Source organism: Mauremys mutica, chromosome 15, assembly GCF_020497125.1.
Source record: "Mauremys mutica isolate MM-2020 ecotype Southern chromosome 15, ASM2049712v1, whole genome shotgun sequence".
NCBI lineage: Eukaryota > Metazoa > Chordata > Testudines > Geoemydidae > Mauremys > Mauremys mutica.
This window is the reverse complement of record NC_059086.1, coordinates 794,165-820,190: the sequence shown is the minus strand read 5'-3', so window position 1 is coordinate 820,190 and position 26,026 is coordinate 794,165. Positions and strand designations below refer to the sequence as shown.

General features: G+C 48.8%; 1 protein-coding gene across 5 annotated transcripts in view; it reads right to left on the bottom strand.

The window, feature by feature from the left end:
- Positions 1–22,347, bottom strand: part of ZC3H4 (zinc finger CCCH-type containing 4) — a 29,198-nt gene extending 6,851 nt beyond the window's left edge. For 3 of the 5 annotated variants that reach the window (XM_044988661.1, XM_044988662.1, XM_044988663.1), the window contains exons 1-11: positions 22,184–22,347; positions 8,211–8,436; positions 6,977–7,087; positions 5,951–6,173; positions 4,393–4,535; positions 4,144–4,240; positions 3,849–3,994; positions 3,304–3,417; positions 2,744–2,855; positions 1,669–1,778; positions 891–1,252 (exon numbers count right to left, since the gene is read on the bottom strand). In XM_044988661.1, the coding sequence (XP_044844596.1) occupies positions 891–1,252; positions 1,669–1,778; positions 2,744–2,855; positions 3,304–3,417; positions 3,849–3,994; positions 4,144–4,240; positions 4,393–4,535; positions 5,951–6,173; positions 6,977–7,087; positions 8,211–8,436; positions 22,184–22,341 (1,802 nt within the window). In that variant the 5' untranslated portion in view covers positions 22,342–22,347. Of the gene's footprint in view, positions 1–890; positions 1,253–1,668; positions 1,779–2,743; positions 2,856–3,303; positions 3,418–3,848; positions 3,995–4,143; positions 4,241–4,392; positions 4,536–4,818; positions 4,949–5,950; positions 6,174–6,976; positions 7,088–8,210; positions 8,437–14,567; positions 14,727–22,183 lie in introns of those variants that run through there. The other 2 variants (XM_044988664.1, XM_044988665.1) reach the window with 2 other exon arrangements.
- Between the last annotated feature and the right edge of the window lie 3,679 nt (positions 22,348–26,026).

Genomic DNA, 26,026 nt, shown 5'->3' with positions numbered 1-26,026 from the left:
AAATTTAACTTTTAAAATGCAAACTTGAGATCAGTCTCATTTCCCTACGAAGAGCAGGGCTTGAAAGAGTGTCCCCATCAGACGGGAAGGACAGGCACGGTGCTGCAGGGAATGCCTGGTGCTGCATGCTCTGCTTCCTGCAGGAGTAGATCATGTTGTTTTAATGCACCCACAGGTAGGAGCTGCCAGAAAAGCCTCATTTCCACACAAAAGGCGCCTATTCCACATCTCTCAACTTCAGCAGCCAGCTCTTTACTGTCGAATTTCAGTAGCAGCAGCCCTTCTGTACACTGCTATGAAATGGCAGCAGGATGTTGAATTCACACAGTGCAACCCCCTCCTGCCTAAACCACCATGCCATGGCACAGAGGTCTCTCTGGGCAAGGAAGACAGGCTAACCTTGTAGCAAACCAGATGTCAGGAGCAGAACCTTGCCTGGCCCCTTTCCGAGCCTACTCCAAGAGAGAGAGCAGGAAATACATAATGTTCAGATTACACTGTCTCAGTGACTGCACTAAGGGGTCAGTAGCACCCTGTGTGCAGTGAAACCACACACAGGTTCCTATACACCCTGTACCGTGTCTAAAGGATCCATGGAGTGTCCGAGACGCATGTAGGGAGAATTTTACTACTATGCAAATAACACAAAGAAATTCCATATATTAGCTACATTAAATAATAACTAGGCTGCAAGTGGCAATGTTTTGCTTGTGACTGAGAGAGGCTATGGATGAATTTCATCCTGTAAAATTACTTTAAGACCCTCAGAGAGAAGGGTATGAATAATGACCTACCAACGGCACACACAACCCCCCCTTCCTATTCCTGACTCTCCCACTGAGCGTTATTCCTTTAGTACATCCGTAAGTAGTTGGGAGGGTCATGCTTACCGCACGCCTAGTTTCTCCGCCAGCTGCCCAGTGGGCCGTACCACAATCTCAAACAGAGATGGGATCTTCTTATACATGTCCTGCTGCTGCTGAAGCTGCTGTGGTGAGAGAGGCTCATGCGGCGGTGGTGGCAGCTGTGGTGGCCCTGGCGGTGGAAGGGGGGGTGGCGGAGGAGGCGGTGGTCCTCCAGGAATTGGCCTCCCGTTGGGAGAAGTTGGAGCTGGCGGTCCAGGAGGACGAGGGGGTGTGGGCAGCAGGCCCACTCCAGGTGGAGGTTTCGGTAATGGATTGATGCCCTGTTTCTTTAGCTCTTCAACTTCCTTCTCATCTTCTGCACCTGCTTCTGCATCATCAGCCAGCATCTGAGGGAGAGAGAGAAATGAGAGGCAGTTAAAAGCAACGCCCTGAACAGCCCATGTTGGTATGAGTTTGCCAGGTCTCAGCACGGCTGGTTAGACCACAGCCTGGGCCCGTGTTACTCCAGTGCTGAGGTTCCATATGAGAGTCTGTCAGCACAGGCTTGTCTCTTACTGTACATTAAACTAGTGTTCTAGCAAGCTGAAAGTGTCCCAAACGATGGGGCTTCTGCTCTGCAGAGTCAGACCAGGCTCCCTGCACTTCCCTGTTCAGAATTCAATCTCGGAACTCCAAATGACCCCCTCGCTACCCCACCTTACAAACTCCTCTTTCCTTGCTGTGAAAGTCTCCCTTGGGCAGCAAAATCAGCCAAGGCAAGAGAGCCACTCGGAAAGGAACCCGCATTAACATTCCCTTTTACCTTGTCCAGCAGCTCCCGTGTTTCGTCTGTGAGCGGCTCATGGGAAAACATGCAGTCGTCCCCATTGATACAGTTCCCAGTGGTGTGGAACAGTTTACAAGGAAAGTCTCGTACAAAGTGTTAAGGAAAATAAAACTCCTTTGAGTAATTAATAAAAAATCTGTCAATGGGCAGACAGGTTATTTTTAACAATGCTGCACCAATGGTACATTTTTACTAAGCATGTGAAATCTCTGCAGTCTCAACACTGAAAATAAAGCACAACTGCCCCACACCCCACATTTTCCTTTTCTAAAACTCCTGCAAACCCACCTGCTCTGTGCAGCTCTGTGGCCTGAAGACCCCATTCCCTTGTGCTTACTCCATACTGTATTGTTCACAAGCTGAGTCCGCCTTCACTCATGTCCCTGCAGCTGTCATACACTGTTAAAAGCCTACACATCTTACGGTACACATCTTCCACACTCCCATGGCTAGTCCTAGCCTCCCTCCCCCTGGGGAAACATTAGTGCAGGTCTTCATCATGGGACCCTTCCCTTCCTTTCTGACACACTCCAGTGAGCAGTGAAATAATGAACATGCCATCACTGGCATCTGAGTCAGCACCCACTGAAACGAATGGGGCTGTTCACACCTCAGCATTCAGGCTCTCTGCAGGCTCAGGCAGGCATAGGTTACACTCAGGGTAGTCTCTCCCCCCGTTATTGTTTCAGGCTCTCTGCAAACTTAGGCAGACGTCTCTGCATCAGTTAACTCAGATCACAACGTGAAGGATTTGTCGGCAATTCTAACAGCTAGAGATTGACTTTTTTTAAAACGAAAGCTGAGACTGAAGAACAAAGGAGAGGCCTGTCTACATCATCAGCTAGCCCTTCACGGCCCCCTCCCACAAGCGGGTGCACCCCACATTCTGGGAACCAATATCATACAGGCACTTGCCTATAGATCATAAGCTGCTTGGTGCAGGGACCTACTCTTCTGGCCCATTTTTCCCTGTTGCACAGGGCTGCACACGACTGACTTAGCCACTGATCTCCGTGGTGACAGGGAACACAGTAACAAGAGGAAAGGATATCATGCATGTAAGGGCAATTCTCCGCCCTCGCACAGTAACCCGTGATGTAAAACTTGCACAGTTCCCGCTTCTTTGGTAGCTCGATGTCATGGCTGAAATTGCAATGTTCCCCCTGTATAGAAAAAGTACAACCCCCGCACCGTTAATGAAACAATAAAGCATACACAATAACAAGGGGCAGCTAACACCTATAAGGCACTTGTTATGGAACTGATTCTCTGCTGGGGTTCTGGCCCTGAAATCCTTGAAAACTGGGCTCTGTGTACCACCATCATCTTGTGTTTTTAAAATCGGAGAATCAGGAAGCAGAAAGTAAAGCAAGCGTTTGTCTCAGATTGGCGTTTGCACGCTTGATTTTCCTTACACTTGGTGTAACGCTCCTAGCACTCAGCATATTATCACTTTCAACATGTATTCTAGACTCTATGTTCTAGACCACGTAGGTCTCAGTCAAGGACCACATACGATTCAGTCTATATCTTGTACAGACCTGGATGCATTTTAGGTACTAAAGAAATGCTTAACAGTAAAGTCAAGGCCACCATTAATTATCTCCTTACCCAGGTACACCTGCCTTCCACAAAGTATTTGCAGATAACTTTTCCTTTTTTATCCGACTGCTGGTGGGGTTTATCATGGTCATTCCGCCTGTAATTTCCACCACCTCCTCCATCCTGCAGGAATTGTAAGGGTGTAGTTAACAAGCATGAAGAGGCAAATCCTAGCCATGGAAAGAAATTAACCTACAATAACCTCCCTACAACATGCATTTCGAAGTTTGCATGAAGGGAGCATAAGACTCGCAGCCTGACTGACTGTAGCTAGATGGAGAGACAGATTTCAACTTGGCTTGTCAGTCAACCCATCCGAATCTGAAAAATCCATCCTGCCTAGAAAAGGGCTTATTGTCACGAAGCCTGGGCCAGTCCCATTTTTACTCTGCTGGGAAATACACAAATATGAAGTCTAGACTTTGGGCTCATTTCAAGGTATTTCAGAGATCGTCTTTTCGGTGGGTGGGGAATGGGGGTCATTTTTCTGACTGTAAGATCAGTGCATACACTTAGTGACATGAACCCTAACAAGGGCTCCCCGAGCTGCTTACCCCCATGTCTTCATCATAGTAATCGTCGTCGTCGTTCATTCCGCCACCTTTCCCCATTCCACTTCTGCTGCCACCTCTTCCTCTCCCCCTGCCCATCCCCTTGCTCCCTCTCCCCCTGGGGCCACGGCCACGCCCCCGATTTACACCTGAAACAGAGTAAAACAGCCTCATTATTTATACGCTTCCCCTCAAATAAAACCTGACCATTATGATACCACAGGCTGGCTCCACTCTCCGCATTGCGCAGAGCCCACGAGCACCACCTAATTCCCTCTGCTCTGGGCTCAGTCTGTACCTCGCCCTCTGCCCTCTTTGCTCCTCCGGTACTGGTTCAGCTCTTTCGAATAGTCGTCGTACTCCTCGTCACCCATTGGCTCTTCATTGTCACCATACTGCAATTCAGAAAGAACAGAGCGCTCAGGGCACCGGACTCTGGGCCCAAAACTGACGCTCACCCCACCGCTTCTAATTCCAGAAAGGAATGTTCTCCCCGTTAACGCTCCCCCCTCTGGGGGACTCAGATACAGACAGTAATGGGCCTTACTTCCATTTCTTCCTCATAAATCTCCTCCTCCTCTTCCGGATGTTCGCCTCTCCCTCTCCCCCGGCCTCCTCGGCCCATGCCTCGCCCTCTCATTCCACCTCTGCCTCCACGCCCTCGGTATCCTCGGCCTCGGCCTCGACTGCCTGTAGAGCAAGCAAACAAACGTCAGTCTGCTACCGCGGTACTTGAACACTCAGACAGCCACGTGGCACCACGTGACTGTCTTTGGAGTAGGTACCAAGTCAGTTCACAGGAGTAACATATAGTCTCACTTCCAGACGACAATCAGATCAGCTTATGACAGCAAATGATCTCTTAGTTGCTGCTAGTGAGATCAATGAGTTTGCGAGGGCGTGCTGAGGCTTTTTAAGTCTACTAATACAACATAGGGTCACTTTCCTAAGGAACACAAACGTAAGTGCATACCTAATTGAAAGGAAAGTCAATGGCATTCCAGTAAGGGTTACCCATCACATTTAAATAGTGAAGAATATGGCAAAGACAATACACGCCGGGTACAATATCTGTACCATGCTATCAACCTAACCAGAATCCATCAATCTGTGGTACTTACCTGCCCCCCATTACCACAGTATCTGAGCGCATCACAATCTCTACTGTATTTATCCTCACCACACCACTATGAGGGAGGGCAGGGCTACTCTCCCCACTTTACAGACAGGAAAAGAGAGCTTCAGAGAGACACGGTAACCTGCCCAAAGTCCCACAAGAAATCTGTGGAAAAGCAGGGAACTGAACTCAGATCCTCCGAGTCCCAGGTTATCACTTCTACCACTCAGTGACCCTTCTAACAGAATGTATCTATCTATGTATATATTACATACCTGGTTAGTAAAGACATCAAAACACTCGCCTCCTCCTTATAAGAGCAAGTTCTGTGTATTTTAGACTTTTGATAGAATAAGTCTTGGTGCTATTTGGCTTTAAGTGGGTTAATGCTTTTTAATATTCTGAAGCAATTACTCTTAAAGTGGCTAAGACTTAAACATTTTAAAGCAGCCATTGTGAATGCAGGGCAATTACCACATAAAGTTTCATCCTTCCTGCAGGATCGACAACATGCTACGCTTCAGAGTTTACTCTGAATGTACTTTAGCAGGATGAAATCGGACTTGCCATGTTATTCTGACTTTGTTTTCTTTGCACATAAAGGACACACTTTTTTTTGTTTGTTTTTTACCTCATCTGTATTTTTAAATCTATCTAGACATAAGAGAAAGAATGCACCTTTAAATATAAAGCCACAAAACTGGGATCTGGCCTTTGCCCTCGCAGAGTAAAAGATGTAAAGAAATGGCTGTCTCTGGGTCTCGCTATGCAGCACCAATGAGTTATTTCGGCCCGGCCATTGCAATTGAAGCAGACCTCTGTTGTACCGGGGCTCAGAGTAGGCACAACAGTCCACCTGCATGCATCCAACTACAAGATCAGAGCATTACGTGGTGACTGATCATCAACCTTAACAAGCAAACTGCTGTAACATGTTGATTAGAAAAGTGGCTTGGCCTGGGAAGCGTGTTGGCAACGGCAGCCATACCTCGTCCCCGATGCGTCCCCTCCTTAGCTCTCCGGTACTGGTTCAGCTCTTTTGTGAAGTCGTCATACTCTTCTTTCCCCATGTCTTCATCTTCACCCCCCTCGTATTCGCCATAGGCCTCATTCTCGTAATCCTCGTACATGCTGTAATTCTTGCCCTCCATTTTGGAGTAGCTCTTCTTTGGCAAGGGGGCACTGTGAGAGGACTGATACTGCTGGTGAGACTGAAAAAAGTAGACAGACAGGAAGGGTTAACAATGAAGCTAAGACCAATCTGAAACAGCATGGTGATGGCTGACGCACAGCAGGTCCCTGGGGCATGCCCTCTTGCCAGACTTGCCAAGGAATTGTGGAAGTAGAGCAGTCTTTATCCCCAAACCTGCAAAGCCACAGCCCCCTCATGGTTTCATTTACTACCCACCATGCATCCCTTCCCTGGCAGCTTGCTCCCAGGGCCTTCGGGACTCTGGAGAGACAGACAAGCTCCTCATCAAGACTACATGCAAAGTGCAGTTAGAAGGGGTGTAAAGGAGCCATCGGACAGAACTAGGAGACGACACTGAAAGGTGAACTCATGTCATCTCCCTTCTCCCAGCCACTACCCTACAGGATTAAAGCCTGGCAATAGATAGCTCCTTGAAGAGGGAATCACCAGTATTCATCAGGGTCCCCTCTGGATTCAAAGGCCCACGGCCTCTGAAAGAAAACCACACCTGCTTCAGGCTGAGTTCCCAATATAACTGCATGCGGCACCTGCATTTATTTGCTCATTTCCTTCTGCTCTTCCCTGTCTCTTTGTTGGGAAGTGGTTGTTTCATGTTGACAAGGGAAGGCCAAAGGGGACATTCGATGTAATGATTTAATTTTTAGAAGAAATGGGAAAAAATGAAAGATGGAAGGGGCTCAGCGTCTGGAGGCAAATCCAGGAGTCCATAAGACAGGTCTCTATGTGCAAAGCCTGCAGCATTTCCAACCCAGTGCAAGAGAGAGCAGCTTTTCCCACAATTGGCTGATTGCAGATACTTACAAGAGGGTAAGGAGGGCTGTATTCCCGGTACTTTCTGTGCCCCTTCTCACTGGGGCTGAAATCAGAGTCCTCGCTATAGGCAGAGAAGTCTTCACTGGAAGATGCATGGCGCTGCAAGGCATGGCAAACACATCGTATGATTTCAGTACAGAGGCTCTTACGCTCTAAGCTTGAATTCCAACTCTGTGGCCAGGCATCTGGACTGCCACACACAAGATAAATGAGTCTTTCTTAAGGTAACTCAGATTCTGGCTTGCAAAAATCTTGACAGTGTTCCTTGAATATGATGCAAAAGACTTCTAGTGTATTTCAAACTTCACTGTAGATTCCGTCCCAATTGGGAACGTTACCAGTTTGTTTCATCAGTTTCTAATGAAAGCAATTCATATTACACTGTCTGTTAGCTTGAGGGTCTCCTAAACATCTTTGACTTTACAAGCCAGATATTTTAATTTACCACATACTAGTCTCTTGCAAGCACAGGTGTTCACAAAAAAGAGATTTAGGTTCCCAAATGAAACTCTTTTTCCTTTCCATTCCACCCACAGATATATGCAAACACAGGAAAAGAAGAGAGATTCCTTACTAGGGTATCTTCTGCCTCCCCCCAGTTTGTTTACTTGTTACCTCCTGCTGGGTGATGTCTAATTTAAACAGCAAGCTCATATTTCCTTGTAGGTGCAGTACAATGCACCACATGGTGCCATAACGATGGACTATGTCCATACAGCAGGGCCTAAGGCAGGGAGACTCTGCCTAGGATACTACAGCTAATATGTTCTCTACAACAGTGGTTCTCAACCAGGAGTCTGGGGTCCCCTGAGGGGCCACGAGCAGGTTTCAGGGGATCTGTCAAGCAGGGCCAGCATCCGACTCACTGGGACCCTGGGCAGAAAGCCGAAGCCCCAGTGCCTGGAGCTGAAACCCGAGGCCCTGGGCTGAAGCCGAGGCCTGAGCAGCCTGAGCCATCCCTGTGGCATGGGGCCCCATGCAATTCCCATCTGCTACCCCCAACCCTGACTTTTACATGCAGAAAAGCAGGTGTTGTGACACGGGGGGGCTGTGGAGGTTTCACAGCATTCGGGGGGCGGGCTGAGACCCCCAGCTCTACAAGGTAAGTATGTAAATGCAGCCATTGGAATCACTAGATATGGAGCCTCTTGGAGGAGTGGAGCTGGGATCCCCATTACCATACCTGGCAGAAGAGGAGGACCCTGGAGGTTTGTTTACTCACTTTGTGCTTGGATTTCCTTTTCTTTTTTGCTCTTCTTTTCTCTTTCTCTCGCTCTCTCTCTTTCCTCCTCTTGCGCTTCATCCGCCGATGAGCCTTTTCTTCATCCGAGTCACTTCTGTGCTTCTCTCCCTTCTCTCTCCGGCCCCTCTCATGGGACTCAGATGCATTCTGGGGCTCCTCTCCCCCATCGTCCTCCAGCTCGCCTTCTTCCAGCTCCCCATCCTCCCTGCAAAGCAAACACTCACATTGGCATTTCACTCCTGACAAAATCACTCAAGCCAGCTGGACATCTTGGGGTTTCCTAAATCTAAAGGTAACACTAGTCCCAAATACCTTGGTTTGAGGACTTCAATAACTCAGACATAGGTTAGGGGTTTGTTACAGGAGTGGGTGGGTGGGATTCTGTGGCCTGCGTTGTGCAGGAGGTCAGACTAGATGATCATAATGGTCCCTTCTGACCTTAAAGTCTATGAGTCTATTTGGCTTTATCAATCTATGTCACTGGAACATACAAATAGAGCCTATTCAAATCTCTCTCACTCTCACACACACATACACACACGCGCTTCGGACCAAAGTTCCCAGTTAAATAAAGACAAGAGAGCTCTGCTATTTAACTGATCACATCTATGCACATTTTAAAAAAATGAAAGCCTATAAAATAATTCTACTGAACAACATACAATAGCAGAGACTGCAAAATTACAGCTTCAAATCTTAGAGAACATTATCACAAATTCAATCAGACTTAGAATTAAAGTCAATATTTTTCCAGAAACCATGTGGTCCCACAGAAGATAAAAATAAAACAAATTATTACAGAAACCCCATTATTCCTGTTGTCTATCCTAATAATGTACTGAAGAAGCATCTAGCTCCTTTTCCAGGGGTTTTAAATAGGCAACTTCTTCTTACCTAAAAAGCATGTGTGTGTGTAAATTTAAATAAATAAACAAACATTTGGTTTCATCTATAATTATCTGGACTTTTGCCTGGAAAGAATAGCTGTTTGAGTCCCCATTTCCAAGTGAGAATGCTGCCTTAAGAAAATTTAATTTGTCTCTTAATTTTGGAAACACACGCACTGCTGCTTCCTGATCTTTACACCACATTAGGGTTCACAGATAACTACGGTCATCATGAGATGAGATAAAACAAACCAAGATCTTTAATGTCCTCAGAGGATTTTCCAGTCATATTCAGTTTAAGAATTACTGGGGTTTGGTTAAGTGAAGCTTTCTCTAAGTTCACAATAAATCGAATTTACGAATCAAGTAAGGGTGCAAGCAGTACTTAAATTCTCTTTTTATACTGCTCACCCCTTCCCGAATCCTACAAATCCTCACATTCTTAATCTTGCTCTAATTTTCCATCTCCTCTACGCTCTGACCAAAGCAGTACATACTTATCACTGTTCAATTCTTTATTTAAAATGATTTTGAGTACAATGAATGGATGGAATTTTATCCCTGAGTTTGGAGAACAGGGAGTATATGTCACCAATTTAAGGGTAACCCTTTCCTCAAAGACCTTAGTAGCATGCAGTACCGCAGTGAAGGGAAACTTCCGAGGGAGGTTCCCCTTCTAACCCATCCCTTGTTGGGAACTCTAGATGGGGTACAGGGCACAGTGGTAATGCTGTCTCTCAAGTGCCTATCAGCGTGTCTGCTTTCACAGGGATCTTTCTATGATGTCTTCATTGTTATTTATTTGGCAGATGTGCCCAAGATTAGCTTGGTGCTGTGCAGACCGAGCGTTCAGTCTAAAACCCATTACAAGCTCTCCCCCTCCTTTTCTGTTAAAGGCAAAGCACAACAATAATGGTGCCGTTACTACTTTTCAGTGGCAAGAATTCAAACAGAAACAGCTTTTAGGACAATAATCTTTGCCCCCTCTACAAAACATCTCCTATGAATTTCACTGCTGTTGAAAGATGGGAAGATGGGCAGCCTTAGAAACTGAACCCGAAACAGTGCCGTTAGCTGCAGATCAGGTACAGAAGCAATGGTACCAAGTTCCACTCTCTACAGGGCCCCCTGCTAATGTGTCTCACCCCTTCCATGGAGAGCCGAGCTCTGGGGAAAGAAGGGACTTCAGTCATTCCACCTCCATGCTGAGACTCTGCCACCAAGGGGCCTGGTCTGTTTGTGGTTTTGCGGAATGATGTATCTGGATTTTACAAATGGTAAAAGGGCATCCCCCCATCCCCCTCCAGGATTCTGGATGCCCTTGGTAATTTCTACATTACATAAATGAACAGAGTAATCAGTACCACCAGACTGATCATGTGAACAGACATTAATCGACCCCCACACCAGAGTCCCCTGTTCCCACCAGCCCTGCTCAACACCAATCTCCCCACAAGGCCAGGGAGGACAGACAGTATTTCCCAAAGGGAAAATGGGACACCACACAGGGCTGGCTTGAACCCTCTCCCCACCCCAGCACGGGGCTGGCGAGTGCCCCTCCCCTGCACAGGGATAACCCCAGCTGCTCACCGGAGTCCCCTCCCTACCCCCCCCCGATGAGGCTGGGGTCGCTGGTACCCCCGTCTGTCCTCTCCCCCCCACACACACAAGGCTGGGGTCGCTGGAACCCTGCGTGACCCCTGCAAGGGGCTGGCGTCTCTGCTCATTCCCCCACACGTTCCTCCCCACACCACGCCACGTTTGTGACGAAAGTGGGCATCTGTCCAGTTTTCTCTTGCCAACTGATCAAGTCAGTAAAAGCAAACGGGACAAATGCCCACTTTTGCCAAAAATGTCAGGATGGCCGGGACAAGGTTTAAAAAAGGGACTGTCCTGGCCAAACGGGACTTATGGTCACCCTAACAGATAGGCACTGTAATACACAGGTAGGTTAATAGGGACCTGGGGAGGATGCGACCTCTAAAGTCCCAGGGCCTTAATAAAAAACATTCTGCCAACAAACCCCTCTAGCCTATACTGATGGGACACCAGCTCAGGTGCCTCCTTTGACAGCAGCTATGACAGTGTCATGGGGCAGAGGCATTTCTTAGACAGGGAGATCCCAGACTATTTACAGCTGTATAAGTCAAAACCAACATCTTAAAATCAATCCAGAATTCAACATGCAGCTACGGCAGCTCATGCATCACAGGTCTAATGTGCTCACAAAAATAAACACTGATTAACAAGCAAGCCGACAAATTCTGCACCAGCTGCAGTTTCCAAATAGATTTAAGAAGTATCTACATGTAGAGCACATGACAGTATCTGATTTCAAAGGCAGAGATGACAGTGGCAGAGTCTACATCTGAAAGGAACAGGAACAATTTCCTAGCTGCCAAAGCGGCTATAGCTGCTACCTGCTCCTCTAGCAGCAGGTAGGAATCTCATTAGACATCGCCATCCCCAGGTCAGGAACCAGGTCAACCACAGGTAGTCGCACACCTTGAAGGGACAGAAATAATCCCTGCCATCTCCTCTGGTAAACTCACCAATCCGACCAACATCACCACAGTCTTACCTGGTTGAGTCTCAGCCAGCTAGCCCTCATCCACACCCCAATGTCTCCCGGACAGCGAGCAATGCAGTTAACACTTCTGAAGTTATTTTGAATGGACTAAGGCCCTGCAACTCATTACATGGACAGCTGAACGGACATTAGAAGACAACATTTGGTCATCATCCGCTAGGACTGAATGGAAACCAGCTCTAGCCGCTTAGAGATCAAACACTCCCGATCCCACCATTACCAATTTCCCTGAGCCATCCATTCCCACTATAATCCAAAATTCCAATCCTGTTTTGGTTTGTATTTGCAACATTTGAACAACAGATTTGTTCAATTCACGATCAGGCTTGCTGCAGGTCTACCTGTTCCTGCAAGCATGTGGAATTTTGAAAGGCAAGCACCAGTTGAATAAACTTCAACTAGTCACTGAAAGTACTCAGTGTCCATGCAAGGTTCATGTTCCACACATCCAAATGGCACAAAGTGAGAGTGCCTGGATCTGGTGAATTCAGACCCTATACACATTTCTGACAGAATCAAATAATAAATGTATAAAGCCAATGAGAAAAAAACAGTTAAATAACTCTAATTTCCCCTTCCAGTAGCCATTTCCCTTTGTCCCCACAACAATTACCTCAGACACTCCAGAATCTCAAAATAATGGTTCAGTACAATACCAGGTGCCTGACAACCCTTTCTCCATCCCACAACAAATTATGGTTCGCTACTAGTTAAAAACAAAAGCCCCTCTAAGGTCACCAAATCTCAGCAAGTTATGATTTCCAAGGAAACACTTCCAAAGTCTAACGCACACGTGACAAATCGAAAACATACGAGATACTAGGAGTACACATAACATGAAAGATTTCCCTCCCTTTAGAACAGTCAGAGAGAAGGCAAGAATCCCTGAGTTCTAACATTGTATTTGCCTTGGGAGTGGCTAGTTCGTTTTCATCTTCCTCTGTAGCACTGAGAAGGCACTATGTTAGGATCAGCCAGGAGAATCCTCCATGACTGATTTTCTGCAATCACAAGGGACCCAGGATACTGGTGAATCTGACTCCTTCTAGAAAATAGGAAAATCAACCCTGGACTAGATGAACCAACATTTTTCACAGAGTTGCAGCTAATTTAAAATGGCAGCTTCACAAAGAAAAGAAACTGTGTTTAAACTTTTATACTAGCATCCCAGAAACAACGGAAACCCCATTATTTCAGACATTTACAATCAGATCGGAGAGTAATGCAGAAAAAAAAAATACTAACAAGAACAATCGTGCACTGGCCACAAAGGACTGGGCTTCAAGAGACTCAGGGTATATCTACACGAGAAATGCTATTGTGGCACAGCTGCACCATTCTAGTGTAGACCCGTAGTAAATCCATCTTATCAATAGGTGGTAGCTAGATTGACGGAATTCTTCCATCAACCAAGCAGTGTCCAGTGTGCAGCTGGATATAGTACCAAAAAAAACAAACCCACACACCAGCCCAGACTATGTTGTGAGAAAAAACAAGCTGGGCAGGCTATTTAGAGTATTAATATTCTCCTATGGCAACTGCTGATGAGCCACTATTTTAAAGGCCTGCTGTGGTATGGTAAATTCATTCAACAACGTATGTTTTGGCATGCATGCTATTATCTACAGGGAAAAAAGACTATTCCCATTAGCACTGCTCTGCTTAAATCAGCATTACCTTCCCCAAAGCACCCGCCAACTGGGCATTGCAACGCTGCTCTTAATTTCCTACCTTCCCTGTTGGCTTTAAACAGGAACAAGTGCTCCCGTAAATATCAGGTTGCAATCACCCTAATTGCAATTCCCAGCAGTCAGAACAACTGTCATTTTTGCTGAGTAAAGTACACAGTTCTTCAGCTCTGCTTTGAATTACTCTGGCCTATGTACAGTTTGGAGAAAATAATGTATCAGCCTGTTCTATCATGGCATTTGTGAATAACAAATGCCATGAAAAACAAGAGGCCAATCTGGAAGTAACTGTAAAAGCCTGTGGCTACTGCGAGGCAATTTGTGAAACAGTTGCTGGGACTCTAAACAGAACTAATTCTGGTGAAACAAGTTACTTCATCAATGTACAAAAATTCAATAAAATAAAAGAGAGTCTAATAAATCACTTTTATACAAATCTTTAGATATCAAGCACAGCATAGCACCCACCATGGGGCCAGGAGCCATATATTCCTGAATTCCTTAACTCGGGTTCTGCCACCGACTCATTTTAGTAGCTTTGGTCCCATTATTTAATCTCTTAACCCAGCGTTTCCATGGAACACTGGTGTTCCACACGATGTGAATGTGTTCCGTGAAAGACTCTTGCACTTGATTTTTGTACTCCTTTATACGCGCTTTCCAGTTAGAAATCCTTAGTTCAAGTTATTTTAAATTTGTATTGTTGCTTTGTTTTATAAAATAAAATATATTTGAGCATAAATAATGCAATTTTTTTACTTGAAAACCAAACGACTATAAAATAATATTATAAGTGTTCTGTAATAGGCTAAAAAGTGTTCTGTGGCCAAAAAAGTTTGGGAAATGCTGTCTTAACCTCAATTTCCCAGTCTGTAAAATGAAGATTATAATACCTACCTCAGAGCGAGTGTGTGAGAGTTAATTCATTAGTGTTTGGGAAAGTGCTTTGAGCTCTTTGGACAGAAGGACTCTAGAGGGCTTAATATTATTTCACCATTAACTTTGGTTTTGGGTTTTCACACAAACAAAATAGAAAACAACATCAGAATCTGAAATCTGGCAAATTATAGTGGCACCTGAAAGTTAGGGTGAGTAAAATTACGAATTAAAAAGTCTGAATAAAAATGATTATAAAGTGCCAAGGCTGTGCTAATTTCATAAGCTAGCTCACCATTTGCATTCACTGTGGTTATACAGTAAAGAAGCCAAGTTGGTAAAGTGGCTAACGTATTTGTAGAGAAGAATGCTGACTGTGGGAAAATCCTTAGCTAAGTGTGTACCCATCCTGTGGCCTTCCTATAGTCCCTTCACACTTTTTCTATCAAGGGCCATCTCCAGTACAGAGCATGCTGCTATCTTAGCAGAATGCTGAACTTTATCCATAGCACTACATCTATGACCTCACAATCATAGTAATGACCTAAACACAGTACTATGAACCAGCTGCCACCTCAAGCAGATACAGTGTCATAAAGGTGAACTCTCTCATAAGACAGCAGCAGAGAAAACAAAAATATTCACACCAGTATAAATCCAAAAAAAAAAAAAAAGTGTGGCCTTTTGGAAAACAATTTCAAGTTTTCTGTTTTCTTCTTTTTTAATTATATTGTAATCGATTCTAAAATGGGACACCAGGTGTTTAGAAAGATTTTTTAAATCATAGAAATAAATAGCAAAAATAACACATGGTTTTTATGTAAAAATAGGAAATTTGGAGTATGCTCAAGGTCTTTCACTACCATACACTGTTAGAATTTACAGAAATTAGAATGTCACATTTATCCAAACTATTTCAGAACTTTGACATTTTTTCTGATGAACTGAAGTTGAACAGGTGTTTAGTCGCACCAGGTGTGTTTGTATCTATGCACATATGGAATGTTAAGTCATCCATCGAGATTATGGAGATTAAAGCGCTATAATGCAATATTATGCACAAAAGAGAGTTAAGAAAGAATTTTGCTCAGAATAATCTTGCACTTGTGAGCTGAATAAATACCCTGCCCTTAAATATTCATTTTTTGCCCTCTGTTTTCTTTTAACAATAACATCTGTTTCATCTGAATACAGGAAACAACAACATGTTTTATGTAATAGCAGCATTTCTACTATGCAAAAGTGTCTATTAAAAACAATTCAGGTGCTTTTTAAAAATAATTCAAAATGGCTTAGAAAAATTAAGGGCTAAATATTTACAAAGTTCTATTTCATATAACTAAATACTTGGATGAACTTGGAAAAACTCGTATGAAACTGACAAATTATGAGAACTTTTTGCACAGTGGACATAACTGACAGCTGTAACTGAGATAATTTACTAGTTATGCTAAAGATTTTATAATTATTTTCCTCATCACAGCTACAAAAGTTGGTCCAGAATAACATGCTCTCCCTCATCTGCCAACTTCATATGGAAACAAGTGGTTTTACTATCTATGGAAGCTGGAAAGGGAAGAGAAGGAAGTTTGTCTGACTCAAGGGAAAGAAAAAATTGCTCTATAAACCCATCTGTTACAAAACATGGGAGTATCTTATTTACGTTATAAAAAACAGCTTTATCCAAAGTGTTGGTCACAGGGTAGGAGAATTAGGATGGTGATTAATATCTGGGCTGCCAGACTACTGCAGAAAACCTTCCTTTTTACAATAGTTATTTGCACAACAGGTGCAGTTGAGCATGAAATCCCATGTACAGTGTGATCTGTTTTAGTGGAATGGATCCACAGACTACAAAACCTGAACGTTAACATACAAAGAAAAATGGCTACAAGGTAACTGAGGTCAGCATAAAAGAATGCAAAAAAATGTGGTGAAAATGCATCTTTTCAAAGCAATAGAAGGGGTGGCTCTGTTAGAAAATGAACCACAAACACAGGTTAACAGGAAGTTTACTGGACTGAAAAGTCTGCAAGATCTAATCGCACAATCATGAAATATTAACTTCTAATCTTGCATGAATTTAAGCAATATATATGAAACCCTAGAATGTGCATAGCACATTTCCCTATTCTTGGGATAAATGTATTTCTTCTACCTCAAGAAAGGTATGATCAGGACGGTTTAAGATGAAATTTGTTTTCTATTAATAATCTGATTTTTTTTTTACAGCACATTCCATAAGGGAGGGAAAAAACTACACAACAAAATCAGCAAAAAGAAGAAGTGCAGCTGAAAACTAGCAAGAAAGCCATTACACAAGCTGAATATGCAGGGAATGGAGAAAACTTCATGTGGGAGTGGGAAAAGACTATTCTAGTTGGGAACAAGTGTCCAGTCATGCAATGGTACATTCATAGCATCTTTCTAAACAAGGTTTAAAAGGCTTTTTCCTGGTTTTGCAGTATGTACAGCAGGGTGGAGATCTTGTGTTGTTTTATGCTTTGTGGCTCTTTTTAATGGAGGCAGTGGCACACTGTCTTAGGTTATTACTTGAGTTCTGTAAAGGCCATCAAAGGCCTGGATGGCCAGGACATCTCTACATTTCAAAGGAACCTAAGAGAATTACATGTCTATCTCAATACGATTTGAAGTCCTACCTCCCTCAATACAAATATTGGTTAATTCACTAAAACCCTGAGAGACTCGGTACAATCCTGAAGCAAAAACGGAACTGGCCAGAACCTGCCTCTTTTCTGCTCCTTCAGAGTGTTGCCATCTTGGATTTTTACCTCAAGATGGTAACAGTGTGAATAAGGTCAACTGAGCCCTGGTCTACACTAAGCTCGGGGGTCGAACTAGGGTACGCGAATTCAGCTACGTGAATAACGTAGCTGAATTCGAACTACCCTAGTTCGACTTACTTACCGTCCAGACGCCGCGGAAGCGAACTCCGCGGCTCCAGGGTCGACTCCGGCAACTCCTCCTGCCGCGGTGGAGTACCGGAGTTCGAACTAGCGCTTCCGGGGTTCGAACTATCGCGTCTAGATCAGACGCGATAGTTCGAACTCCGAGCAGTCGAACTCGCCGCGTCGACCGTCCCGGTAAGTGTAAACGTACCCTGAGAAACCAGGAGGATATTCACTTTGCAAACTGGTGTGGCCTCAAGAATGCAGTGTACTGTGTTACCTACAGAACCACTCAGGTTGAAGCAGAAATTCCATCCTAAGTTTCTCAGCCTTCCTGCAAACTACCTTCCATTCAATGCCTTTCCTCAATCTGAGACATCAACTGTGGTTCTCCACAGGGAGTTCTACGAGACATTCCTCTCAACCCAAGGTAAAACACTAATGTCACTCCTGAACAGGGGTCTCACTCATAAATTCATGGAGGTTAAGTCCATTAATGGCTATTAGCCAGGATGGGTAAGGAATGGTGTCCCTAGCCTCTGTTTGTCAGAGGGTGGAGATGGATGGCAGGAGAGAGATCACTTGATCATTACCTGTTAGGGTCACTCCCTCTGGGACACCTGGCATTAGCCACTGTCAGTAGACAGGATACTGGGCTAGATGGACCTTTGGTCTGACCCAGTACGGCCGTTCTTATGCCTCTCTGCTTTTCTTTTCTATTTTGAAGGGACTTTTATATCGGGGAAAACTTTCACAAACTGCTTTAAAACAATCCAGCTCTCGCTTGGCATGTTTTTGCCCTGATTGCTAACTACTGAAGTCATTGAGTTTAGACAGTTGGCTCCTTACCACCCGTTACTCGATCCTGCAGTGAAGTAATAATGTTGTTTTGATATTCTAGACACTGCTACTGCACTAGATGATGTCACAAACCCAGGAGTATAACAAGGCTATTGAAAAGGACACTGTTCTGGGGTTTAGGATTTGCTTTAATCACTTCTCAACCGGTGCCATAAAGTACAGCTAGACCGAAGGACCAACACTAGTTTTTCCAAGGGCTGGTATCTTGTGAAGCAGAAAAATAAAATACCTTATACCCAAGCTTTCAACTTTCCAAAGGGGTACATGTCACTTCTAGTGCAACAGGTCACAGGATACCAGGTGATAAGACTAAATCATTCCAAATGCCATCTTGCTTCATCTATCTGCACTTCAATTCTCACCTGACATTATTAGTGGCTAATTCAAGAACTGCTAAAACTAGAAATCTTTGCCTTAAACCATCTGGAAGAAACCAAGTAATCAAAAATATTAACAAACATTTAGGCATGTGTTGAACTTACTACTAAAAGTAATTCCATTGATTTATTCATAGCAGTAAAGTTAAACCCACGCCTATACGTGTGATTGGGGCCAGAATCTTGAGTCCTGGATTACAGTCATGACAGAACTGAAAATGCAGGATTGTAATCAGAAGAAAACGTTAAAAGATTGAGTGTCACTTCATTTACTAACATTTTAAAAACTCCAAAACTTGAATGTTCATTTTGTGAAATCTCTTGACAATTCCACTAAACTTGGCAGTTTAAGATTCTACTGCTTCTGATTTCACAACAATTCCCATTTCCATGAAGTGGCACTACATTAGCCCAATAAAGTGGAAATTAGTATAAGATTCTCCTCCACCAAATATCTAGTTTCTCAGCTGCATTTGGCCATTCTAGTTCCAATGACAGTGGATACAGAAACTCCTGATGACATCAGTCAATAGTAGATTAAGACTCAAGAAGCCTTTCAGATTTTGCTTGGAAAATGACCTACTATGGAGGTATAAAAATTAACTTTTATTTATATTTTGTGGAACAACTGAGAGGTTTAACATGAAGATTTTATAAAAAAATAATAATATGGCTTTAACAAATTAGGAGAAATCCATACTGTCAGGTCCCACTCCTCATGAACTGTCAGGGCTAGAAACACCTTAGCCAGGTAAGTAAACATTTTCCAGCTCTGACCCTGGCCCACTGATCAAAGAGACATTTCAATCCCTATAACGTCATAGCAAAAGTAAGCTGCCAGAGGTAGGATGTTAGGGAGAAAGGTCCCATTATAAAATACATCTAAAATAATAGCAAACGGAATAATACAAGTAAATTGCATTCTTACACCCCCCCATTTTACTCAATTGTGAAAGTCCCTTTTACAATGCACCAACATTTGCAACAAAAAACCTCCACTAGGCTTCGACAATGGATTACAAGTGTTGTGCTGTTTTATAATTGACGTTTTCTAACAAATGTACACAAGTTTCTAATTTTTGTTTTTGTTTTGCAGAGGAAGAAGAGTAAACAAGGGGGAAATGAAACAACACAATTCCACATAAATATACTTGTGTGTGCTTTTAAGAAACTAATTTTGTCTTTTTCACACAAGAAAAACGTAAACTGGATGGAATACTCCAGGACAATATGTGTGGATTTGTTCAATATGAAGGACAGAAGGAATGACTGAGGATTTGGGGGGGGGGGGGGCTGAGGGGGCAGTATATTGTACACTGAGGGGATACATGAGCTAATTTATTTCATGTAAGTATTGTGAGGAACAAACTTATATGAACTTTTCATAATACATTGGATAAACAAAGGGATCATGGAAACACAGGCAGAAGAGAAATTAGGACATTGTAAAACAGATCCCTATGAACGGTGTGCTTACACTGTACATCACTACTCGTCCTCCTCAAACTTCTCCAGGTATCAACTATAACACTGTAAAAGGGGATTGGGGCGGACGGAGAGAATGTGTGATGACATTTGGGAAACAGTGATTTCTTTTGCCACAATTTTTTTGCACACTTGTGAGTTTGTCACCAAATATTTTTAACAGGACAGTCTGCCTGCTTTCAACATAATGGAATGAGGATGGAGTTTGCAAACAAAGTAATGGATCCACATCCTGTTTCTAGATGGAATCAAGGGGTTTGGGCTAGCTGACCTTTCACTCTGGTACCCGTGCCGTTTAAACGTCACAGCAGACCTATTTTTGGAGAAAATTGTGTGCTTTTGTGACTTTTTTTTAGTTCACATCTGCGGGGTGCATGAATCTAAAAGTCAAGTCAACACAAAGGGGCAGAATCCCGCTTGGTTTGTATACATACTGTATTAACTCATTCCTTACATGAAATGTATCAAAGGATGGTCTCCGGACTTTTTTTTTGGTGGTGGGGAAAAGAAAGGAAAACGTATAATTGAATTATTCAATAAAAGAGAATACTTACCACCCCAACCCCTGCATCACATGAAATACAGAACTCCTTAGAGAGGAAGGCACACTAATACATACAAGCAGCTCTCTGTACTACACAACTGCCTTCATAGGGGAGTGGGAAAGGGAGCATCTCTCTCTCTCTCACAAACATACATGATTAAGCTGTTTATTTTTGTGCACTGCATACACTAATCTCTGGCTCTTCCTTTTCAAATAACAGCACGTGCTAATACTAACAAAGGGAACAGTTGCACTTAGGTTTCTTTGGCTGGGGAAAGGTGCTTCACATACATCTCTGAGGATAAAAGGAGAGAGGGTTTTCCTGGGGGACTATAAACCTTTCAGTACCTTGATAGACTGGGATCACTTGAGATTCCAGCTGTGGAAGGGAGTCTCTCTATATAAAGGGGGGAGGGGAACCAAGGGGTATTACTGCTCAACACATCCCATACCACTACACACTGCTCATTACACCCCAGGTGCCTTTCTGCCCACACTGCACTCCCTAAAGCCCCCCTGTGGCCTGCAGGGGTCCATGAAGCCACTGAGAACAAAGGAAACATTAATGAGGCCAGTACTGCCCAGCTGGGCTATGGGGTCCATGGCCTCATTAAGGAGTCCACAAAGCCTTCCCTTAACCCCTCCAAAAGCTGGAAGACCAGAAGAGCCCCCCCAACCCCTCTTTGGAGCCTCTCACTCCCCTAGTGCCAGCAGCTCAGCTCCCTGCCTAGCCTGCACAGCTATCTCCCCTATGCTCAGGAACATAACCACTGCCTCCCCCAGCCCCTAACTCTGCACCCCTCAGCTAATCTCTGGTTCCCCCCCGACCCCAGGATCCTGCTCCCAGGCTGATCTCAGGCCCTGGCCCCCAGGTCTCCCCTTTTCCTGTGGCCCCTGATGGTCCGCCCAAGGGCTGCCCCATACACCCCCCCCCCAGATAATGCCCCTGATCTCAGGCCCTGGCCCCCAGGTCTCCCCTTTTCCTATGGCCCCTGATGCTCCATACACCCCCCCCCAGATAATGCCCCTGATCTCAGGCCCTGGCCCCCAGGTCTCCCCTTTTCCTATGACCCCTGATGCTCCATACAACACCCCCCCCCGATAATGCCCCTGATCTCAGGCCCTGGTCCCCAGGTCTCCCCTTTTCCTATGGCCCCTGATGCTCCATACACCCCCCCCCAGATAATGCCCCTGATCTCAGGCTCTGGCCCCCAGGTCTCCCCTTTTCCTATGGCCCCTGATGCTCCATACCCCCCCCCCCGATAATGCCCCTGATCTCAGGCTCTGGCCCCCAGGTCTCCCCTTTTCCTATGGCCCCTGATGCTCCATACACCCCCCCACCCAGATAATGCCCCGATCTCAGGCCCTGCCCCCAGGTTCCCCCTAATGCCCCCCCCCGAGGGCCCTGCCCCCCTATGCAGGTCCCGGGCACCCCCTGCTTCTGACCCCCCCCCACCTGACTGATCGCAGGCCCTGCCCCCAAGCTGCCCCTTCCCCTGACGCTCCCCCCAGGGCCCTGCCCCAGATACTCCCTCCCCTCCCCGGACCCTGCCCCCCGGCTGATCTCAGGCCCTGCCCTGCCTCAGGCCCTGACCCCCGGGCGGCCCCCCCGTCTCCCGGGTGCCCGCAGCTGGCTCCGTGCCCCCCCGGCGGCCCAGCCCCCCCCAAACCTGGTCCGGCGGGCCGGACGGACACACGGACAGACAGAGGCGCTCGGGAGAGGCGGTTACTGGACCTTTCGTCCGGGCCGTGGTGGTGGAGTTGTGGCGGCGGCCGGGGGAGGCCGCAGCTGCCGCTGTCGTGGTGGTGGCAGGACGGAGATGGGGGGGCGGAGTGCGGGCTGGGGGGGGAGGCGGCGGCGGCGGGGGGGACACTCGGGCTCTCCACGGCCATGGGGGGGCACACGGGGCACAGTCACTGTACGGGGGGGCTCACTCGGCGCGGCCCCGCGCTCCGCGGCGAAGCACACAAAATGGCGCCCGCCGGGCACGCAGCCGCGCCGAGGCAGCGCCCCGCGCGGCCGGCGGAAACGGGCGGAGGTTGCCGAAGCGGGGCCGAGCGGGGCCGGAGATGGCCGAAGCGGGGCCGAGCGGGGGCGGGGCCGCGCCGAAGGGGAGCGGGCGGCGGCGGAGGGAGCCGAGCCCGAGCGGGCGGCGGCGGAGATTGCCGAGGAAGGGGGAAGCCGGGGGAAGCCAAGCGAAGGGAGCGGCTGCCGTGGAGAGCTGGCTCCAGCGGCGGGGGGGGGGTGACCCGTGTCTGGGTCACTGCCCCCCCCCCGTGCACCCGGTGCCCCCCCGCTGAGCTCCCTCCTCTGCACCCAGCACCCCCATCTCTGGGTCACTGACCCCCCCCCCGTTACCTAGTGCCCCCTGCTGAGCTCCCTCCTCTGCACCCAGCACCCCCCATCTCTGGGTCACTGACCCCCCGTTACCTAGTGCCCCCTGCTGAGCTCCCTCCGCTGCACCCCGCACCCCCCATCTCTGGGTCAGTGACCCCCCGTTACCTAGTGCCCCCTGCTGAGCTCCCTCCTCTGCACCCAGCACCCCCATCTCTGGGTCAGTGACCCCCCGTTACCTAGTGCCCCCCGCTGAGCTCCCTCCTCTGCACCCAGCACCCCCATCTCTGGGTCACTGACTCCCCCCGTTACCTAGTGCCCCCCGCTGAGCTCCCTCCTCTGCACCCAGCACCCCCATCTCTGGGTCACTGATACCCCAACCCAATCAACCAGTGCCCCCCTGCTGAGCTCCCTCCTCTGCACCCAGCACCCCCATCTCTGGGTCACTGACCCCCCCCGTGCACCCGGTGCCCCCCCGCTGAGCTCCCTCCTCTGCACCCAGCACCCCCATCTCTGGGTCACTGACCCCCCCCCGTTACCTAGTGCCCCCCGCTGAGCTCCCTCCTCTGCACCCAGCACCCCCATCTCTGGGTCACTGACCCCCCGTTACCTAGTGCCCCCTGCTGAGCTCCCTCCTCTGCACCCCCATCTCTGGGTCACTGACCCCCGTTACCTAGTGCCCCCCGCTGAGCTCCCTCCTCTGCACCCCGCACCCCCCATCTCTGGGTCACTGACCCCCCCGTTACCTAGTGCCCCCTGCTGAGCTCCCTCCGCTGCACCCCGCACCCCCCATCTCTGGGTCAGTGACCCCCCGTTACCTAGTGCCCCCCTGCTGAGCTCCCTCCTCTGCACCCAGCACCCCCATCTCTGGGTCACTGACCCCCCGTTACCTAGTGCCCCCTGCTGAGCTCCCTCCTCTGCACCCCCATCTCTGGGTCACTGATACCCCACCCCAGTCAACCGGTGCCCCCCTGCTGAGCTCCCTCCTCTGCACCCAGCAAACCCCCATCTCTGGGTCACTGACCCCCCGTTACCTAGTGCCCCCTGCTGAGCTCCCTCCTCTGCACCCCCATCTCTGGGTCACTGACACCCCGTTACCTAGTGCCCCCTGCTGAGCTCCCTCCTCTGCACCCAGCACCCCCATCTCTGGGTCACTGACCCCCCGTTACCTAGTGCCCCCTGCTGAGCTCCCTCCTCTGCACCCAGCACCCCCATCTCTGGGTCACTGACCCCCCGTTACCTAGTGCCCCCTGCTGAGCTCCCTTCTCTGCACCCAGCACCCCCATCTCTGGGTCACTGATACCCCAACCCAATCAACCAGTGCCCCCCTGCTGAGCTCCCTCCTCTGCACCCAGCACCCCCATCTCTGGGTCACTGACCCCCGTTACCTAGTGCCCCCTGCTGAGCTCCCTCCTCTGCACCCAGCACCCCCCATCTCTGGGTCACTGACCCCCCCATGCACCCGGTGCCCCCCTGCTGAGCTCCCTCCTCTCCACCCCCCATCTCTGGGTCACTGACCCCCCGTTACCTAGTGCCCCCTGCTGAGCTCCCTCCTCTGCACCCAGCACCCCCCATCTCTGGGTCACTGACCCCCCCCGTTACCTGGTGCCCCCCTGCTGAGCTCCCTTCTCTGCACCCCGCCCAGGCCTCCTGAGCTCCCCACCACGGTTCCCCACCCCATCGGGCTGCTCTGCCCGTAACAGGCCTGGAGGCCAAGCGGAAGCCTGGGGCAGGGTATTGTTTAGCAGATGATGAGCGTAGCTGTGTCTGACACATCCCTGGAGGTTCGTGGACCTGTGCCCGGGGTGACAGGACTGATCCCATCCGGATGCACTGAAATACTTGTGCTACTCGACACCAGCCGCCTCTTGCCCCCGATCTGTAATGGGCCCAACACTGCACAGGCCAGGTCAGGGTGTGAAGGGGACTCCATTCCTGTTGCTGTGTCGGGGGCTACCCCGGGCAATCGGACATTGCAATGTGCTTACATGAGGGGCAAGGGCTACTTAAGGAGCTGCTGTCACTGGGCTATCTTCTATGGGGCAGCTGTGGGCATAGTCCCTGGGAGTCAGAGTCAGGGGGCAGGGGCTGCCTTGTGCACTCAGTCCATGGGGGCTGCCTTGTGCGCTCAGTCCCTGGGGGTTGGGGGGGGGGTCTGCCCTGTGTGCTCAGTCCATGCGGGCTGCCTTGTGCGCTCAGTCCCTGGGGGCTGCCTTGTGCGCTCAGTCCCTGGGTGTCAGAGCCAGGGGACAGGGGCTGCCTTGTGTGCTCAGTCCCTGGGGGTCAGAGCCAGGGGGCAGGGGCTGCCCTGTGCGCTCAGTCCCTGGGGGTCAGAGCCAGGGGGCAGGGGCTGCCTTGTGCACTCAGTCCATGGGGGTCGGGGGGGGGGCTGCCCTGTGCACTCAGTCCATGGGGGCTGCCTTGTGCGCTCAGTCCCTGGGGGTCAGAGCCGGGGGGCGGGGGCTGCCCTGTGCGCTCAGCCCCTGGGGGTCAGAGCCAGGGGGCGGGGGCTGCCTTGTGCGCTCAGTCCCTGGGGGTCAGAGCCAGGGGGCAGGGTCTGCCTTGTGCGCTCAGTCCCTGGGGGTCAGAGCCGGGGGGCGGGGTCTGCCCTGTGCGCTCAGCCGCTGGGGGTCAGAGCCAGGGGGCGGGGTCTGCCCTGTGCGCTCAGCCCCTGGGGGTCAGAGCCAGGGGGCGGGGTCTGCCCTGTGCGCTCAGCCGCTGGGGGTCAGAGCCGGGGGGCGGGGTCTGCCCTGTGCGCTCAGCCCCTGGGGGTCAGAGCCGGGGGGCGGGGTCTGCCCTGTGCGCTCAGCCCCTGGGGGTCAGAGCCGGGGGGCGGGGTCTGCCCTGTGCGCTCAGCCCCTGGGGGTCAGAGCCGGGGGGCGGGGTCTGCCCTGTGCGCTCAGCCCCTGGGGGTCAGAGCCGGGGGGCGGGGGCTGCCCTGTGCGCTGAGCCCCTGGGGGTCAGAGCCGGGGGGCAGGGGCTGCCCTGTGTGCTCAGCCCCCGGGGGGGTGTGGGGGCTGCCTTGTGCGCTCAGCCCTTAGGGTGGAAGCCGCCCTCGCGCACCAGAGCGCACGTGGGACCCCAAGGTTCTCAGCTCGGGGGCGGGGCCGGACCTGCCCTCTGCTCGGCCGGACTGAGCGCATGCGCATCATCGAACGCGGTGCTGTGACGCGAGTGGGCGGGGCCCAGCCCCGTGTCACGTGACGCAGGAGCAGGCGGGGCGCTGCCCCTGTCACGTGCTGG